This window comes from Patiria miniata, unplaced genomic scaffold (genome assembly GCF_015706575.1).
Source record: "Patiria miniata isolate m_02_andy unplaced genomic scaffold, ASM1570657v1 HiC_scaffold_3, whole genome shotgun sequence".
NCBI classification, from domain to species: Eukaryota; Metazoa; Echinodermata; class Asteroidea; order Valvatida; family Asterinidae; genus Patiria; species Patiria miniata.
In genome coordinates this window covers 34,232,065-34,247,850 of record NW_024037069.1, presented here as the reverse complement: position 1 = coordinate 34,247,850, position 15,786 = coordinate 34,232,065, and the positions used below count along the sequence as shown (strand labels likewise).

At 38.3% G+C, this 15,786-nt stretch overlaps 1 protein-coding gene across 1 annotated transcript in view; it reads right to left on the bottom strand.

The window, feature by feature from the left end:
* Positions 1–410: 410 nt before the first annotated feature.
* The window catches only part of LOC119736747 (receptor-type tyrosine-protein phosphatase T-like), a 29,893-nt gene continuing 14,517 nt past the window's right edge, over positions 411–15,786 (bottom strand). Inside the window, exons 11-38 of the mRNA XM_038210758.1 lie at positions 15,226–15,531; positions 14,795–15,085; positions 14,377–14,664; positions 14,015–14,232; positions 13,677–13,746; positions 12,981–13,087; positions 12,346–12,523; positions 11,429–11,531; positions 10,774–11,011; positions 10,634–10,666; positions 10,142–10,296; positions 9,739–9,818; positions 9,039–9,274; positions 8,609–8,696; positions 8,218–8,294; positions 7,894–7,930; positions 7,521–7,618; positions 7,114–7,233; positions 6,639–6,790; positions 6,118–6,253; positions 5,705–5,854; positions 5,271–5,370; positions 4,891–4,967; positions 4,399–4,533; positions 3,514–3,663; positions 2,439–2,587; positions 1,628–1,763; positions 411–544 (exon numbers count right to left, since the gene is read on the bottom strand). Coding sequence (XP_038066686.1) covers positions 443–544; positions 1,628–1,763; positions 2,439–2,587; positions 3,514–3,663; positions 4,399–4,533; positions 4,891–4,967; positions 5,271–5,370; positions 5,705–5,854; positions 6,118–6,253; positions 6,639–6,790; positions 7,114–7,233; positions 7,521–7,618; positions 7,894–7,930; positions 8,218–8,294; positions 8,609–8,696; positions 9,039–9,274; positions 9,739–9,818; positions 10,142–10,296; positions 10,634–10,666; positions 10,774–11,011; positions 11,429–11,531; positions 12,346–12,523; positions 12,981–13,087; positions 13,677–13,746; positions 14,015–14,232; positions 14,377–14,664; positions 14,795–15,085; positions 15,226–15,531 — 4,010 coding nt within the window. The 3' untranslated portion in view covers positions 411–442. The remainder of the gene's footprint in view (positions 545–1,627; positions 1,764–2,438; positions 2,588–3,513; positions 3,664–4,398; positions 4,534–4,890; positions 4,968–5,270; positions 5,371–5,704; positions 5,855–6,117; positions 6,254–6,638; positions 6,791–7,113; positions 7,234–7,520; positions 7,619–7,893; positions 7,931–8,217; positions 8,295–8,608; positions 8,697–9,038; positions 9,275–9,738; positions 9,819–10,141; positions 10,297–10,633; positions 10,667–10,773; positions 11,012–11,428; positions 11,532–12,345; positions 12,524–12,980; positions 13,088–13,676; positions 13,747–14,014; positions 14,233–14,376; positions 14,665–14,794; positions 15,086–15,225; positions 15,532–15,786) is intronic.

The following is a 15,786-nucleotide window of genomic DNA, read 5'->3' as shown; positions in this document are numbered from 1 at the left end:
GCAAAAATTATAGCTTGTGTTGTAACAGAGAAAACAAAAATATATAGCTCTGGGTAAAATATTATATGCTAAAACGGGTAACACTTAGTTACATACAAAATGTACTCTCAGTCATGGGAGGGGAATTGGCCACCAAATAGCTCAATCTAGTTTCTAATGTTTCTGTCGAGAACAGTACATTTTGGAGAGATAAACACTGTACTTTTTAAAAATCTTCCATTTCACCAGATTTGATACACCATGTGTGGAGAATCCAAGGGGATTTTGAACCGGTGGTCTCTAGAATAAGATGCTAACGCTGTATTGACTGAGCTATGCAGACCTAATGCTGACGATCTCCCAATTTATCTAAAGTTTCTGTGGGTACACTATGGTCATTTTTGTGTAGTCCCTAACTGAGACAAGTCACATTTCAAAAATGTGATATCCTTGGCGTTCTACCTTACGCGGTAGAGTCCAGTCCAGCTGAGAGTGTGACGTTCTCGTAGATGCTAGTAGAGTCCAGCATGGCCTGAATCACATCGTAACACAGTACGTATTGGTCCTGGTAAGACGAACAAATGGTAAAATTCATCAGCTGCTCTCTGAATGAGAGCGAAACTAAGGACTAGTCGATTTAGAGTAAAAATCACTCTATTTAATGATTAAGTACGCTGAAAAAAGGGGACTCAATTGAATTTAATACACTCAATTGAAATTCACCCTAAATTTTCTGGTCCTAGTTTTAGTCGTTGGGACAAAATGTTCACTCGAAATCTATCCAATGAGAGCTCAACGAGATTAGCTTTTCCCATCGTCCTGTTTGCAGGGCGGGGGGTACGAGAGAACATGCTGTGATCATCGAAAGCGCGACGTGATTGGAACGCCCCATTTTCCCGAATTTCACGCATGCGCATGTAGACCACCATAACAAAGGAGGTCGTGAACGGCTGCACGTGCCTATCTCTCATTTCGTCTTATGTGCTATTAACTTTCCAATATACCAGAATATACCAGAGAGCAACAACAACAAATTTAGTGAGTAAAACTTATTTACTTTTTTTTTTTACAGAATTTTGAACAATTAACAAAAACGCTCGAAGTTGGGCACTTTAGGGTTAAACTTTTCAATTTTTTGGGCACTGAAACAGTTAATGTATAACGCGGAATGGGCATCGCGGTCAAGCTAGTTACACAGGCTGCTTCAATAAAAACCGGCAACCTCGTCAACTGCAGAAAGCCTCAACAGGCAACTACTTAATGCTATTCACCGTTCAAGGCGAGAAATTAACAAACAGTCAACGTGTTAAGGTGTGCAAATGAGAGAAGTGTAAGCGTGAAGAATATTAAATGCTAGAGTAGGCCCAATATGAGTACCACGACGGCCGTCTACTACAACTACATAGTGAGGAAAAACGCAGTATTCTGTCTTTTTTCAAAGAAAAATATGTCGAAATAGTTAATGATACCCAACAACTTTGTGTACAGCTAACAATTATACCTCTATATTTCCGAAAGATATGTCTTACCACTGCCAGATAAATGTTTAAAAGTACGTCCAGTAAGATGGTGGGTATGACATCATAAATAAAAGTAAATCGAGAGTAACTTCCTTGGAGAGAGAGTGTGAGCACGACACAATACTTACCAGCGAGTTCATCATGTTTTGGTTTACCATGCGCAGACGATGAGCTGCTTGGAACACGTCCACGGCTTTCTCGACATTGAACTGTTCCAACAGCGCCATCAACGTGCAGTACACAGAAGTAATACCCAGACCATCCCTAGAAATGCAAAAAGAAAATATGAAAATAACAAAAACTCAATCAAATTGAATTCATAACAACAACCAATACATACATTTTCATATATGATGGTCATCTTGAGTAACTGTTAACATTCTAAAGATGTCAAATAACTCTTGAATCAGATAACTTGAAAACTTGAATCAGAATAATCTCTTAACAAGGATCTGGAATAATTCAAGAAAAATACTATCACAAGGTATAAATTCTAGACAAGAATAAAAAACACAAGGTTGGAATTTCCTTAAAAGAAACAATAAAAGGGATTAATATAAGATTTACTTACGGCGACATGCACCTCGGAGTTAATTGGTTGTACACATTCAAGCAAGTACTGAAGACAATAGTCCTCTTCAATAATATTCAATATTAAAATGGTTCATATCTACATTTTTTTTCGTTACAGTTGCCAAATTCCGCGAGGGATATCGAATGCTTTGATTCTATCTAAGTCTTAAGCCAGTAGGTTGATCTAAAAATACCCGGATAGGCTTTGTTGGCCAAATTCCTCTGGGTTGGTACGTGACAGAAACAGATTAAAATCAATAAATGTAGAACTAGCCAAGAAAAACCCGGACCCAGCGACCCAGACATAATAATGTAATACTTTTTAACAATACTCCTCACACATCTAGAATTCCCCGTTCGACTTACATGCAGTGGACAACAATAGGTCCTTTGTCTCCGGTCCACTTTCGAGCGAGATCCATGAGGTTCAGCATTCCTGGCACGGAATTCGGTATCTCCTGGTCGGAGGGCCAGTCGTGGTATTGGAATTGGATGATGGTGCGTGCTTCCTCAGACTGTAAAAGATGTAAACTCAGTTTTGTTATGTGCACAAGCATTAGCTGCAAGGCTTTGACTAGTAAATATCCACCAAAAGGCCAGGCGATGTGTTCTGCGTGTGATAATTTTCTCTGGTGATTCTTGCTCGGCAAGTTACTTTGCTATATTTTCTGCTAAGCAAATCGAAGTAATTGGCATCTGGACTGAGGTAATATATTTATCAAAAACAATTTTGAATTTTGTCACATTAGGGTATCACATTATAGCGTGAAATTTGCTAAGCACCAACAATTTGCCCACTAAGTACAATTTATTAGCCTCCTTACATCACCACATTTTATGAACAGGCGTTTTTGAAGGGCTGAATGGGAAAAGGAATCTGCCTTTGCACTAGAGATACAATCTCCAAAGTGCTAACTAGGGGTTGGTCTGACCTAACCAAATACTATTAGAATACTAAGAATAGTTAATGTTAAGTGCTCTCCAAGAGCATTAAAACATGTTTAGCAAGCTTTGGGACTGGGAACATAACATTCATGCAAAACCAGTTCAGATATCATTTAAGGCATATAGGCAAGTTTGCTTTTCATGCATTTGTTCGTTTCAAATAACACCACTCTAAATCCAAACAAGAATATTTAAAACCTAACCTGTTGAAGTTTGAGCTTAGTGGATTATACACTTAAAAAAAAACGGTATAAACCCATGCACAACCTTTTGATCACGAAACACGATTTTGTCCATTAATATCTTTGTTTCGAAACAAAAATCATTCAATTGACTGACGGTTGGAATTCACCAACATTTCTTAATTTCTTCCCAAAAACAGGATTAAATTCACTATGTGTTTTAAGTACAATATACAATCTTTCATATCCAAGGAAGCTTAATAATTCGGTATGTTACTTTTGGGATAAATGCAGATGATCATGTAAGCAGATACAATTTTTTTTTTGTAATATACCGCGTTATTGGTGTTCCTTAGCGTGAAGGTGCATCGTGTCACACTGTCGGATCGCTTGGTCTGGATAAGTTCGACGGACAGCTTGCCAAAGTTAATGGTTCCCTCCTCCGGCCAGTAGCGACACATGGTCTATAATCAGAAGACACACGAGTCATTTAAATCTAAAGGCGTTTTTTTAAAGCCTTTTCTGAAAATATCGTTATGACTTGATAAAAACACGTATCACCTAATAGTTTAAGATCACAGGCGTTTTTTTTAAAGCGTTTTCTGAAAATAGGTTATGACTTGATAACCCAACGTATCACCTAATAGTTTCTAAATTAAAAGAAAACAGCCCTGTCTTCGATTTCTAAAATGAGAATATTTTGTTACCAAAATGTACAGGGAGATTTCATTCAAGAGCACACGAATCTTCTGCATCGCCTAAGACAGATATGCACCCTAAGTATACAAACCCTCCTGAAGTATCACGTACCAGCCGCGAATTGGTAAGTGAGTAAATATTATAATTTAATTGGGAGACATTGCATGAACGTGTGCAGAAACAATTCTGAAATGTCATGACACTTAACCCTAACCTACACTAAATAAATGTGGGTTTTGCATACTGAGGATTCGATTTAGGCTCTATTTGCGACATTAAAAATATGTCCAGAAATAGGACTTGGATATCACCCTAATATACCTTTTTGTCTCCCTATAAGCAAAAAGTGTCTCCCTAATAAGCCGTCTGCGTACTGAAATATCGTTAAATATCAGTCGATCATGCAAGGGGATATTTACTCGTATAATCCATAGTAACATTTCATGATAACAAACCATCGTAACTTTTGGAAATGAGATTGACATGAGCTGTCTTCATACCTTGTCGTTGGCATCAAAGGTGTTCAGCATCACAATGCTGGTCGCTTTGTGGTCGTACATCAAGCGCCAAAAATCAGTGACAGTGTTGGGCATGGGCATCTGCGTACCGATGTACATGCTCTTTTTACGGTAGCCCTTTTGGAAAGAGAATTTGAAAATCTTTTTAAATAAGTAATATTGTGTACACATTTAAAAACAATGTGTTAAATCTTACCATTATGCGCAACTCAACAGGGATGTCATTTTGTTAAAACATAATATTGTCATTTCTGTACATGACTAATACTACATTAAAACTACCGACAATTGAATTTGTTGAAGTCTTTTTTTCTGAGCCTCACCGCGAAACATTGCAATGTGTTTTATTTCACCGGTTCTTGAAAAAAACCAACCCTAAAACAAAATACAAATTCCTATAATTGTAGTAGTCGAAAATTGGAAGTCGTGAATAATTTTGGTACTCAGTGCTAACTGAAATAATCAGATACTTACTGGCAAGAAGGTTGCGTTGATGTAGTTGGTTTCATCTTCTTGGACACTGGTAAACAGATATGGTCGAGAGCGGTCACCTGTAAAGCAATCAATCATGATGAAATAATTAGTTCAAAGAATACGGATGAAATCTTCCCGAAGTGACAAATAGGTCATTTTGATGGTGGCAATGATGCATTGGAAAATGTAATAATGCCAAAATAAGTGATTCATTTAAATGATGAGAAGCATCAGGTTTTGCGCCATTAAGGGTTGGTCATACGGGTTTGTTAACCAATGCCATTTCGACATCACTTGATCGCTAATGGTAGTCCTGTCGCGACATTCATGACACAGAAAGATATAAATGCATAGACGCTCAAATTATTGTTTGGACTCACTTGGTATAAAATCCGGATATCTGTTCTTGTCCTTGTTCTCAGGGAGCTGTCCTGACATATTTTCGACTTTACCTCGCCTGTCACTCAGCTGGATCAAAGTCTGAAAAAAACACCCAATTGAATTGAAAAAGAAAATGCTGGGTGAGAAAATGATTTCTTGGCAAATTGTGATTTTCACTTGATTGATTTGCATTATAAGGGGAGGCAAAGGGACCTACGTGCTTACTGATTGAAAAAAAAATCCCCAGAAATCAAGCAGAAGGAATCAAGGGATGCACGTATATAGTTAAAACAGTATAATAGCCTCTGAGATAAGTTGTACACAGGTGTGTTTGGAAGTGGGTACATTTGGTTAAGTACAGAAGAGTTTATGGACTCAAGAGAGCGCCTTCCCATTGTCTCAAACATAACATCCAAAATGGCTTCTAGCTTACCGCGAACTGCTTCTGAAGGCCTGTTTCCTTCGCTCCTTTGTCCTTCTTTTTCAGAGCCGTCAGTTTCTGGCGGAAGTCTGCAATACTGTAGGTCGTGTCTCCTGTCACAGAGGCAGCCAGAAGTGCGTCAAAGATGAACTTATATTGCTCCTGAATACAAAAGATGCATTTCACAATTTATGTATTTAGCAGAATAAATAGCACGATGTTTTAGATGACAAGATTAAACTGCAATAACAAGTTGGTTCATGAAACGAGCACTTCTATCTTCTGTCTAGGTTCTAACTTCGGTGCTGTAGACTACATGCCATCGATGCTGTATACCAAAACAAAAGTCACAACACTTTCTCCTCATTTTTACATGCACTTTGGTTACTGTTTGTTTGTTCAAAAGTATTATATTGGTAACTTGCCGGTGTCTGGACCATCTTGATGCGATTTTGTCTCATTTGGTAGATGAATCCCAGGACATCAACTTGTCCTTCCTGCGCCATTTGTTGCTGCATCGCATCTAGAGCGATGAATGTACCAGTGCGTCCAACTCCGGCACTAGATTAAAACATCAATTTAAAAATGTCAAAAAAATGTGTTTTTACGTATTTCATCAGATAAAACCACAATTGGATAGATAAGTTTGTCAAAACATCTGCTGAGATCCACGTTTATTTCTATTGACGAAAACAGTATTATAGGAAGGCTTATACCAATACCAATACACATTTAGATAAAACATGTAACCAAATATTGTTCTGCGTTTTAGCGTTGAGGTTTTTTACTGAAGTATGTTAACAATATACTAAATATCTCCTAAATTGCAAATTCGCTAATTCGGAATATGAATTATCTCCCTGCTACTATGAGTTAATTTTGCGATTTTTTTTTTTTGGGGGGATGTTTAATGTAATTTGATATGATTGGATACACTCGACTGTACCTGCAATGCACCAATGTGCGTCCCGGGTTATGGTGTCCGTTGACCAATCGCAGGAAGTTGAGCAATGGTGCTGGGTACTCAGGCGGCTTCATGTCGGGCCAGGTGGTGTAGTGAAATTGCTTCACCGATCTGTTACTTTCTTCACAGCCAACCTGTATGAATAGTCAGTTTGCATTTAACATTCATGCTTCTCAACAAACTCAGTGCTCAGATTTTCTCAAACATTAATCCAGCCTTTTTAAATTAAGTCTTGGTTTGTTATTGTTTATTTCAGTACTGTGTCACTGTACGGGTATAATGACACGATTGTTGCTTTTGTTTGTCAAAATAAACAACCCAATTAAAATTCCCCTCCCCAAAAAAACACTTAAGTATAATTTAGATCACGCTTTGTGCCACGCCGGCATCAAGTAAATATTATGATAAATCCAAAAATGAACCAAGCCTCCCTGACCCAAATAAGTCTGGAGGTTACCTGATAAATATTGAAGTTGCGAATGGTATAATCCAGGAAAACCTCCTCTTTGTCTGTAGTTACCACGATGCCTGAGATGGTGGTAGATCCGGTATCAGCCCAGTATTGGAGGCACTTCCTCTGAATACAGAAACAAATATATAAAATGGCTTGACCATGTTAGATAAAATGATACCTTTGTTTAGATGAATTTAGAAATCAAATCACTGGAGAAATACAAAGTGTTGCTTGTTGCTTTGTCGTAGTTCTTGTGTTATTTTGTTTCCAAGATTAATGCCTTTGGGTTGCTTTAATCTTTCTAGAGATTACCTTTTCCAATATCTTTCTATTGGTAATAAACTTAAGCATAATTTGAATTTTAAATAACGAAATCACCAAAATAAAATAAAAATAAAAATCAACACTACCTTGCCGTTCTCAAACGGATTGGTTAGCATGACAATCTTATCGATGCCCAACTGCCAGACCATTCGCCAGATGTCCTTGATAGACGCCTTGTTGGCTCCTGCAAAGTAAATAACAATGGGTTAGTTAATACATCGCAGTAGCACCGTGTATAGTCACATCTGGTTGTTCATTTATGGGGTTCGGAAAAGAAACAGTTTGGTAATAAAACAGTTGTTGCTTTTTCAACAGCTGTGACTATGTGCAAGCTTATTATCATTTCATTACGGAAATTACATAATTTGGTAGACAATTCGATGGTTGCATCACTCGATTTTATGCACGCCGAAATCAATCTACAAGACAAAATTACGTCACATTTGCGACTGCATTTACCTTGGCTGGCGACGTACTTGTTCTTCGTCTTGTATCCCTGCAAAGCAAAGGCAATTAAAAAAACGTATTGATTTATTTTAATTCGCACAAACTCACATCCCACAAGATAATTGATTTGATAACAATTTGTCAAAGAATCTTTGCAGCAAAATGTACTAATTCATATCTTGTGTTCAAACAGGTGATGGAAATAATTTCATTTGACATTTAATTTTCGTTTGAACAATACGTCTGACTAAGTCTGGATTTGAACCTGCGTCAGCTGGAATACCACATCGGTGTTTAACTTAGCTCAAAAGAGTTCATCATCAGATAACGGCTTACATTGATATAGCAGGCATTGATGTAATCTGAATGGGGATCTCCCTCCAAGGGGTCAAGTACAACACGGGAATGGTCATCTGCGAACGAAAAAGAATAAATCAATATTGATGTTGAACTGAAAACTTGACTCCACTTCCTACGATGCTTCTGAGAAACTATGATATATTTGTTTTTATATCGTATCTGATGGAGATGATCCTTATCTTACAAGCTTACATTAATTGCCACTTTAAATGTACGTATTTTTGCAAACTTTACAAACCTCCAAATTGACTGCATGGTTAAACTGTAAACTTTTATTGCAATGAACATTGTTGCAACAATTTGAACAATGCTGCATTGATATCAACAGTGTTATCAAATGTATACCAAAATAAACGGAAATACACACATGCAATGACATTGACGTATCGGTTCTTGGCCCTGTTCTCTGGTTTCGCTGCCACTCTCCATGGATATAGTTGACCATCGGAAAGCGACTGAAGTACACAAAAACAAATTATGTTTCATTATTTTATTAATGTTATAGTTGGTTTTCCATGATTAGTCCAGTGTGCGAATTGTGTGAATTTACCACAACAAAATAAATACTTTAGAAAAGAAATGTATCAGTAATGAAATTGAAATAGCTTTACCCCAAAATGGATGAAAATAGAGACACGATACTTTACATTGTAAACACTGCGTCTTATACAGATGGCTTTCAGCTGACATAAAGTTCTAGACAAGTGACTCCTTTCTCTTGATCGGATCGAAAAAAGTGTTCAATCGGGATACTTCGTAAGAGGCAAGTTGTGCGTGGTTTTATAGGGCGTATTTACCTTGTAGTCTGCTAGGAATCCGTAATCACCCATAGCCTCCTTCTGGCGGATGTATTCAGCAAGCTCTTCCTTCCGGACGGTAGGTGGTGGTACGAATTCCAGCTGTTCCTTGCCCTCTTCTTCTTCTGGTGGTTCTGGCCCGGCCTGCAGCTTCTGGCGTGGTTTACGAGGGGACTTAGATTTATGGCTGTGGGGTGTATCGCTGACTGCTGCTCCATCGTTGACATTACTGTTAACTGAATATTTTTCATCAGTAAAACAAAGAGTGAATACCGTTGTGACTCTTGAGAGTCACCTTATGTCTTCAAAATAACCTTATGTCTTCAAAATTGATTGCAGATTGAGGATCATTTAAAAAAAGCTTTCAAACTTGATGCGATAACATAAGATATAAGACGCCACATTCAAATTCTTAGATACTTTAGTTATTTTTATGCGAAATATTTACATGAAGTCAAAATATGTATTTGTACTTGTTGGGTTGACTGATATCATTTTCAACGTAGCTCAACCTGGAGTATACTGGATTATGTTGCACCTATTATATATCCTGTTCAAAAACTTGATATAACATAAATGTTTTTCAAAAGGCACGTAGAGAAAAATACATGTTAAGACGAGCAGAAATGACTATTTTTGGTTTTGCAATTGTGCTGTCAGTGATGAAGAAAATAAATCTCCTCAAAAATTGAAGGTTTACCGCGAGTCAAAGTTGGAGCCTTTGCGTTCAGTGGAATGTCAGATTCATCACTGTGTTGTTTTTCCCGACTGGCTCTCCTTCTTCGAAAGAAACACCAATAAAGACAGGCAAATAAAACAAATTGATTGAATGGATTGATAGCCTAAACCACCTGTATCTTTATTGCATAAAATATATTATTATCTAAAGTATTCCAAAGAGGAAAAGGGATTCTTGGAGGAGGATCAAAGCTTGACAACTTTTCTTCTTGTTAAAGAAGAACTGTTGCAAAATTATACGTGACAAAAGATAACAAGCTTGTTGATTTGCTGTTATAGAGCATGATACACAGGTTAGGTGTCAGTTAGTAGCTAGTTTAGATCTGTTGACATATTTCTAATCAAGTTTCGTTTTTGATGGTTACCTCTTGTAGACTACAAAAGTAACGACAAATCCTAAAGCGAGGATGACAACGACGAGCACGACAGCTACTATCACGGCAAATTGCGAAGGCACTTCGAATTTCTTTGCTGCAAAACAAAGATCGACAAACACAAGGTTAGTCCTGAAGTATAGATACTAAATTTATGGACTCTTCCAGACTCTTCAAAGTGCTACTACACAACGCTATGGGAGAATCCATCGTTCTGGATTTGAGACATAACAGTGATATTGTAGTATTATGCATGAATGACAATGAAATTCAATGAGGAATATTTGTATCATTCTTCAACTGACACTCGGAGATTAATGACCGAAACGTCGACTTTACACAGCTCGTTCTATTCAGAATCCGCAAACTTCTCCTAACTAATATCTAATCGACAAAAAGGCTTTCGGTAAAGTTTCATTTTAGTCGTACACGAAAACCTTACAACTTAAAATGAAATACATTTTATTTACCTGTAAAATAAACTGTCAAGGGATCCGAGTAAGACACGTGGCCTTGCTGTGAGTTAAATATAAAAATAAAGTATAAAAATAGCCGAATCATTAATTACAAAATATTACTGATCAAGCTTCAGATAATGTAATTAAAATACCTGCGTAACCTACCGTTTCGTTGCCTCTGCTGACCGAGCCCGTACGAATTTCGTACTTGTTGCCTGTTTTGAGCGGTGCGTTATAGTAACCACCGTACATTTTTGTATCACCGACAACAAACTTGCCCGTTGTATTCTGAGCAGGTAACTCAGCTGCGATGTAGTCGTTCGGTGAATCTTCGAAACGATTCGGGACCAGAACATCTCTCTTTTTCTTTGATCCAACGTTCTTGACTCGGACAACATATGAGCTGAAGAAAAAACAGTGTATTGAAATATCAATCATTAATCCCCAAGATAGTTAAAACATATCAATTTTTAACCGGTGGATATCTCTCTTTTCATATACTTTCGTGTAACTCAAAAACAAAATCTCATTTCTCAGTGGCAGACATCCAAACAATAGACATTTTAATACCTTTTTGACTTTATTTTTTGTTGAGCAGTAGTTACGTTAATTTAATATCAATATCAAGCTTATACTCTGAACTTGGGTTGATGCTTTCAGGGGTGATTCATCGACAGAAACTACGAAACTCAATCATTGAAATTTCAAGTTTTTCAAAAGTTCACTCATAAACTTTTTCTTCAACCACAACAGGAAACAACTTTGTTTCAATTTCAGTTTACTCGCTTTTGGTACCACTTTGTCCATGGTATAAACTTACTCGACAAACTGGCCCCCGGTGGTGGGTTTCATCAGCCCGATCGCCCAGGTAGTGTCAGTGGCTTCTTTGGGGAAGGAAGCTGGTTGAGGAGGTGCAGGAGGATCTAACAAAGTATTCAAAAGGTGTTTAAAATTTGATTAATTTATAAAACCGAGGCAACATACGCGTTTCAGTTTATCTGCACGTAAAAATAACCAATCAAGAAAATACAGGTGGTGTTTGTTTCGGGATAGACCAAAATTGGTTATCAAGTACAGTAGTCTGGTTTCACATGTAGTTTAGATTTTTGCAAATCACATTCCATGAAAGCCCATTAATTACAAGACAAAATTTACAAGCTTTACAAACTCTGACCCACACCTCCTGCTTGTAAGTGCAGTGACCACTCGACCATCGAGTGTTCCAGGCTGCTAGGTTCATAAACCGATAACAACGTCAGTGACATTCCATATTCGTTCTAACCATGTACTAAAGCGAGCTATGTATATACTTACTATACACTTTGAAAAATCCCTTGCCAATTTGACCCGTAACCTGGGTTTTCTTTGGACTGAAACATTGTTTTTCTCATTTTCTGGGGCAAAATTTCACTTTTGTCAGGTTCCAGGGCCAAATTGACCTCGGAATTAATCCACAAAAGTTTCATCTTGACCGGAAAAGAGTCACTGCTGACCTTAAAAAGTGTTAGGCCAAAACGACCCGGATTCCGGTGTAACGTGACTTTAGGACTCTAGGGAATGCGGACTCATTGGTAGTGTCTAAGCGAAGATAATTAAGAGAGTGACCGGTCACGTGAGAGAACTTAACCAATAATAGAGTGCAGGAGTCCAGATTTCATAGGAGACAGATTTCATATGACACCGTGTCAATCTGACTAGGGGCTTTATAGAATATATGAATCAACGCGTAGAGCTCACTTGATTGTGGCTTTGTATACACCACCAACATTTGGGGGCTTCCTTCGAACTTCTCATTTTGAGCCGTAACTTTGAACTCGTACGCAGTGGCTGGATCGAGCCCATTCTTTGTGAATGGTGAATTTTCAACCTCATCTCCCTTGTACTCTTCCGATTGAGAGAAGATCCTGCACTTTACCTTGAAATCAAGATAATATTTGGAGTTGTAAATACAACATGATTGTAATGCAAGCAAACATGAGGTGAAGTAAATGCACTTTAAATCGTATCCCCAGATTAACGACAGGAGAACGTTGCGTTGAGCCTGTATACTTTAACAACCTGTTCGTAGTTTGGGTCAACGTGTACCTTGAAACCCCTTTTATCTTTTCAACAAAGGTGACAATAAATGTCTTGCACATTACACTAAAGCAACACTAGGCAAGCCAAGTTAAGATCGTAACAGAGCACACAAACCTCAGTCTATTCAATTGATTCATATATCACTGTCAGTGAGTCAGTCAATCAGAGAGTGAGTGGCGGAGTCTGTCAGTCAGTTCGTTTGTCAGTGAGATAGGTACAGAGCGGACTATAGGCTGGCCCTCTAGGACCATTGAATATCACAAAAACTAGGCTATAATAATTGAAATACGTACTATGTAATGGGAGATTCTGCCTCTTGGTCTTAGAGGTCGGTCCCAATCCAGAGTTATTGACGACTCGTTCGCATTCGTCAAACGAAGATTGTGTACGGGTCCAGGCACTGTCAGGAGAAATGAATTATAAAGCAGAAAACCGTTGCAAATTATTTATGTGTTGTTGTTTCAGAGTCGGCGTGGATTTACCATTGTGATGAGAACTGGTACGATAAAAATGCCTGAATTAAAAAAAACGTTTGCAAAGATTCTATATCCACATTTTGGAAATTGTATGACGGTACAAAAACGATGATAAACGGTTTTTTTTTGTTAAAAAGAATTGCAGCGGGTTAATTGCCAAATGTGTCTCTTTCTCCCTTGAAGGGACCTTTGAGAAGGCCAATAGAAATAGACATTTACTGAAATAATTGGTTTTTTTTTTAAAGAATTATCAGGCAAATTCAGTTCAAAAGAATACGTGCAAACCCGAAATCACAATCGTAAATTTTTCATTTCACCGTTCATTTATCCAGGCACTTTATCGTTCAGTCTGTCTCAGACTGCACTTTAAAACCATTGAAGGTGCACGAACGCCATATCACTTTGCAATTTGTGAGCAAAACTCAAGGAAAAAAAATATCTTAATTACTAGAGAAATATTAATTGACCAAAAGCACTAAAAAGCAAAGATTGGGACAAGAAGCATTACCATACCTTCGATTAGGGTGGTCGCAAATACTTTTTCACTCCACAGACCTGCGCCAACAGACGTTTCAGCTTGCACCTTATAACATTTGAATAAAAGAGTATCATAATAAAAAAAATCGCGAAGAATGTGATTATTTCCTGTTCTTGCATGCAGTAAAATCAGTCGGTTTTTTTTTTATAGTAGCCTGCAAGCAAGTTATGAATTATTTACTCATCATGTTAAACAGCACCCGTAAAAGAAAATACAATTTATGCCACAAAAAGTTGCCAGGACATACGGGCTTTTGAAATCAAACGTCTCTCCAGATTTTGATATTTCTGTTTAGAAATGACAAAGTATTTACCTGCAAGAAGTGTGTCTCATTCGTTTTAAGGCCCATTATCTCATACATTAATTGCACCACATTGTTGATCAGCGTTTTGGTTCCTGGCTGTTCACTCCTCCAGTACCTAATGTTGTAATTGGTGATGATTCCTTGTGGAGGGTCGGGCTCTGACCACTGGAGAGTGATGGATACGTCATCAACGTTCTGAATGACGACATCTAAGGGTACTGTGGGCTCTGTTTAATATTGACCAAAAATAAAGCAATTAGGGTGAAGTTTAAGAAGGCATTATGCAAGCGTTAGTAATGATGGCTAAAAGCAGCCAATAACAAGGAACTTTGATTAAGGTTTTGTTCATGATATTTTTAAACAGCACACACCTGCTTCATCAGTTCTCTGAACGACGACGCCACTATACGGCCCGACCCCAACACTGTTGTTTGCGGCAACTTGAAAACTGTAGCCAGTGAAGGGGATTAAACCATCTATCTCAACTTCCTCGTCTGACGATGCATTTAAGATGAGTTGTGATCCTGGTCCACTCAGCGTGTACGTGTAGCCTGTGATGATGCCACCTCGGCTTCCACACGCTGGCTGACTCCAGGAGAAAGTCAGGCTGCGTTTCTCCGTTGAAGTGACGGTCACTTGCTGTGGTGGTGCAGACGGTTCTAAAGAAAAAAATAATCAGATTGAATTAAGTTGGTCCACATCTGCTTGTTTATCGTGCCAACCTTAGCCAGGGCCCAGGGACTCAGTACATAATGCATTGCCAGTTTGTCTCATAGAAAATAGTCTTACCTTTGGTACCGGTGGTAACGCTCAGTTGTGCAAGTAGACCGCCGCTTCCATCCACAAAGGCGCGGACTCGTATCTGATACATTGAATTGACCAAGAGATTTGGTATTACCGTCGAATTACTTCCAGAACACATGCAGTGCTGGGTGAAGTTTAGCGGGCTGACGGGTAGGCAACCATCTTTGTTTTCCAGTGCATATTGGACGGAGTAGTTGGCACAATACACCTCACGCCAGCTAAGTGTGACACTGGCAGAATCGTAAGAAGTAACCATCACAGGGGCAACTGATGGATCTGAAAGGAAACCCCCCAGATACAACCCATGGAGCCTTTAATCGCAGGTTGTCTTAATAATTATATTTAAGTGCACACGGCTGATTACTATCACAATTGTTAAATTTAGTTATTGATGTAAGAAAAGTAGTTTTACTCACTATCTTGTTTTAATGTTGTTCCACATGTCGACAAATCAGGTCCTTCCGCACTACTGTACTGTGGGCGAATGTAAACCATATAGGTTGAACGAGATATCAAACCAGTGATGACATGACTGGTAGTTTGACCATCGAGTGGACCTGGAAGTGATACCCGCTGTGGAGATACAATCTCTTCACATTGGCCCCTGTTCGTCAATGCATACTCCAGTATGTAGCCAGAGACACAGGAATCCGGTTGCCAGGAAACTTGTAGTTGATGAGGATCGTCTGAAATCACTTTTAGTCCCAGGACGCCATTGTCAGCTACAATTAGACAAAGGGTGTAACAATTACAGGCATCAGTTAATGATCCACCAAAGGTAATGTTGAAGCTGAGGTAGTGTTACTGATAGCATAATATCACACATGTTTAGCCATTGTAAATGTGGCCTCTTCATTCATATGTCATGCTTCTTTGTTTGCCGTTATATCCATCACCTTCATCTTAAAGGTGTCATCTCACATAATAATCTGCACATTACGTCTTCTAATTGTTTCTATTGCAACTATGAGATGCTT